The 3,868-nt window shown below is 40.6% G+C and overlaps 1 protein-coding gene across 2 annotated transcripts in view; it reads right to left on the reverse strand.

Moving 5' to 3' along the window:
- Positions 1 to 3,440, reverse strand: part of LOC109514088 (poly(A) RNA polymerase, mitochondrial-like) — a 3,846-nt gene extending 406 nt beyond the window's left edge. Inside the window, exons 1-5 of one of the 2 annotated variants that reach the window (XM_019866897.1) lie at positions 3,257 to 3,440; positions 2,457 to 2,623; positions 2,144 to 2,371; positions 1,821 to 2,045; positions 723 to 934 (exon numbers count right to left, since the gene is read on the reverse strand). In XM_019866897.1, the coding sequence (XP_019722456.1) occupies positions 723 to 934; positions 1,821 to 2,045; positions 2,144 to 2,371; positions 2,457 to 2,623; positions 3,257 to 3,428 (1,004 nt within the window). In that variant the 5' untranslated portion in view covers positions 3,429 to 3,440. Of the gene's footprint in view, positions 1 to 722; positions 935 to 1,820; positions 2,046 to 2,143; positions 2,372 to 2,456; positions 2,627 to 3,256 lie in introns of both variants that reach the window. The other variant, XM_019866896.1, reaches the window with a different exon arrangement.
- Positions 3,441 to 3,868: the final 428 nt, after the last annotated feature.

Below are 3,868 nucleotides of genomic sequence, written 5' to 3' on the forward strand. Positions count from 1 at the left end.
AGGGGGGGGGGTCTTTAACCAATCAAAAACAAAAAATCATTTTTACGCCCCCAAAATTGGCCGGGGTATGACTATAATTGGATTGACTGGACCATAAAGTGACCATAGGTGGTATATTTTCATTTAAAGAATGATATCCCATTGAATGTACGAATGTAAATATTACGAGAATTTTATCAACTTTCCTCTAATTACTCTTATTTTTGTTGTGTATGGATACTGTGTTTACAATTTTCACCAACCATTTTAGTGACTGCCACTCTTTTCTTCTTGTTGACACATTCACTTGCACAAGCATCGCCACCACAGCACAGACAGGAAGTTGTAATGGCCAAAAGATATCGAAGCAAGAATTGAGAAAAGTCCCCCCCACCCTACCCCCGCAAAAAAACATGAATCCACCCACAACAGGCACCCTGCAAATATTTCCAGAGTGGTTTCTCTATTAGCTAGCTGGTTGGTTGTGTGGGTACTAAACGTGTCATGTTAAGAACAGGATGTCAAAATTCTGAAGCGTAAACGGAAATAAAAACACAAGCGTAGTTTCAGTTACGCAATCACTAGACTGAATCCCCACCGCCTATCTGCTGTTTTCAGGAGTTTTACTACACCAGTTGCGGTTAGAAGATCACAAGAAAGAATGCGCTTTGACATTTTGAGGCCTGAAGTACAAATGTGAAAGCTGCCTCTGAAAATGTACGGAAGAGGGAGTGGGGGAAGACCTGTTGTTGGCTGTGAGGTCACACTGAAAACCAGACGGCTGGTGGGCAAAACGGACGAGGGGGCATCGGGCGTTCAGGATCTTCTGCACACCAACGCAGCCAGGCCCAAATTGGTCCACACATTCACCAATGACAGTCAGGATGCTCTGTGTGACACCACGCTCTGAAGTGGCCCGCTTCATCTGGTACTCCAAGGTCAAACCAGATTTTGGCTACACATTGAAAAAGATTTTGCAAAATTATTTTTAACAGATTAAAAAAAAAAAAAACATAAAAAACTCTTTGAATGTTCTGAACTCCTGTTTCTACTCCTGTATATTTAGAATAATGCTACCTGAAGGGGTTGCCATGGGTACCCTGGTCTAGACAGATGCAGATCAACTTCCCATAGCTGACATTTTTGAAACATGCTGAAACTATCAAAAGCGTCTCTACTGGTTACAGACTTATTGACAGTATTTGCATTCTGTTCTTTCATAAAATATTTTTCATCAACTAAATAAAAATGACACTTTTAACCGCTGATAAAGACCAACTTTATCTGCAATTATATGATATGTGATATAAAAATCATTCAACCAATAAAATTCAGGTGCTATTCGTGATTATGATGAATGCATTATGATCATTGCCCTATTTGTCTTCACCATCTTTAAATTAGAATAATGCTACCTGAAGGAGTTGCCATGGGTACCCTGGTCTACACGGATGCAGCTCAACTTCCCATAGCTGACATTTTTGAAACATGCTGATTCTATCAAAACCGTCTCTAATGGTTACATTGACTTATTGACAGTATTTGCATTCCATTCTTTCATAAAATATTTCAAGAACTAAATAAAAATGACACTTTTAACCGCTGATCAAGACCAACTTTATCTGCAATTATATGATATGTGATGAGCAAGTTTACAAAATAATGTTTTTTTTTCCGTTTGTTTGTTTTTTTAACCGAAAGCTTACATTCCATTCAAGCGGACATCGATACGTCACTTGGTATTTTTGTAGCTGATATAAGAAATCATTCAACCAATAAAATTCAGGTGCTATTCATGATTATGATGAGTGCATTGTGATCATTGCCCTATTTGTCTTCACCATCTTTAAATTCCTTCCACTGATGCCGTCCAGGTCCAGAAACATGTCCAAATCACAGCCCAGCTTTCCAAAGCCATTCACTGAAGATCCAAATGGTTTAATGGAGCATTCTGGAAAATAAGCAGCGGCAATGTCTTTGAGCAGAGAGCAGACGAGGAAACGCAGTCGGCTGTTTTCCTCAGTTAGCTGGTAAGCTTCTGTCAAGGAGATTATTTGTTGGTCTATCTGAGGGGAAAAGAAGAGATGTACCATCGTAAACTTTTTTTTTTAAATTAAAGTTACAGATATTACAAACGTAATCACACAAATGGACAAGTACTAACACTCTCCTCTTGAGAAAGTCTCTGAATCAACTCATTAATGGGAATGGTGGTTTGGGGGTGGCTCAGTTTACTGGACTGCTGGTTGGTTACTTCCGTTAGACCTCGCAGTGTCATTAGTCTTGATTTATAAGGAACCATAGATTCATGGTTGTTGCTGGGGATGCCGGCCCCATCGAGTAACGACGACACGCTGTCTTGTGAAGCAAACTCAACCACTGCATGCATGCCCTGGGAAAGAATCACACAACAATCAATCTTGGACATCAGTTAGTAGAGCATACTGTATTTTCATAGCATTGAGGAGTTTACTTACATAGCTTTCATAAGTGAAGCACTTGTTAATATCACCATGCGATGATAAAAATTTGAGGATCTTTTTCTCGCTGGTTTTGTGTGGGCAGTTGATGAGAACGGATCTTTCTGCCTGCTCTTGTCTTTGGACTTGGACAGCGTAAAAAGACAGACGTCCATCCTTTTCACCTGCTAAGAACAGAAGGAACAATTCACCAACGACTTTGCACCAAAATGCATTCCCATGTTTGCTACTAGATTTAGACTCTCTATTCTTGTAAACAATTGAGGACTTTTGCTAGTTTTTGCTGTTTGAAAAGGCGTTGATAGGCGTATATTCACAGGCCCAGTGGTCGACTGGTTAGCATGTCTGCCTCACAGTGCAGAGGTGCAGGGTTCGATTCCAGCTCCTGTGTGGAGTTTTGCATGTTTGCCTCGTACCTGCGTGGGTTTTCTCCGGGTACTCCGGTTTCCTCCCACATTCCAAAAACATGTGCGGCAGGTTAATGGAACACTGTAAATTGTCCCTGTGAGCGCGGGTGGTTCTTTTATGTGTGCCCTACGATTGGCTGTCAACCGGTTCAGGGTGTACCCCGAAGGCAGCTGATGGAAAAGTGATGGATGGATGGATCTTTCACGAGACGCCGTATATGGTTACAAATGCATTCACACAACTTTGCGCATTCGATTGCTTTTGAAAAAGTGACATTTAACCGCTGGGGTTACCGCGGGGACGCTAAAATAATTCGAACACCGTTCTATCAAACTCAACCTTTGAGGAAGGCTGGCTTATCTGCTTGAAGAAACTTTAGCTTTACTGACTGGTTTCGTCCTTTGTTGGTATGTCGGCATGGGCTGGAACAGCTGTAGTTCCGACACCTCTGTGAAAAAAACTGTCCACCTTTCGGAGATATTTCACGAGGTTGCTCTTTCCACTCATATGTAACCTGTGCGCAGCAATGGAGGACGCCATTGTTGTTGACTTCTGACGCATGCGCAGCTTCCGTCGTTGCCCTTCCTACGGCAAACAAGAGACACTAGTGATGGGAATTCCGGCTCTTTTTAGAGAGCCGGTTCTTTTGGCTCGGCTCACTAAAAAGAGCCGGCTCTTTCGGCTCCCAAATGGCTCCTCAGTTTTTTTGTTGCTTAAATTAGTTTACTCCCAAAAATAATGTAAAATTATGTGTAAAATGAATTACGAATGTAAAAAATATACAGTATATCAAATATTTATTATTTATATGGCTTTATATTCTTCTGAACATACTCAACATGGCGTACAACATGGAGTGCTACAAAAAAATAAATTACAAAGTACAAAAACAAAGACCCATCTCAAAACAAGGTCAACAAAAAGTTCCAATCTCTGATTGTGCATATTTATAAGTGTTTAAATATTTACAGTAAAACAACATAAGTAAGCTTTGATTACCA

This window comes from Hippocampus comes, unplaced genomic scaffold (assembly GCF_001891065.2).
Source record: "Hippocampus comes isolate QL1 unplaced genomic scaffold, H_comes_QL1_v1.1 scaffold322, whole genome shotgun sequence".
NCBI lineage: Eukaryota > Metazoa > Chordata > Actinopteri > Syngnathiformes > Syngnathidae > Hippocampus > Hippocampus comes.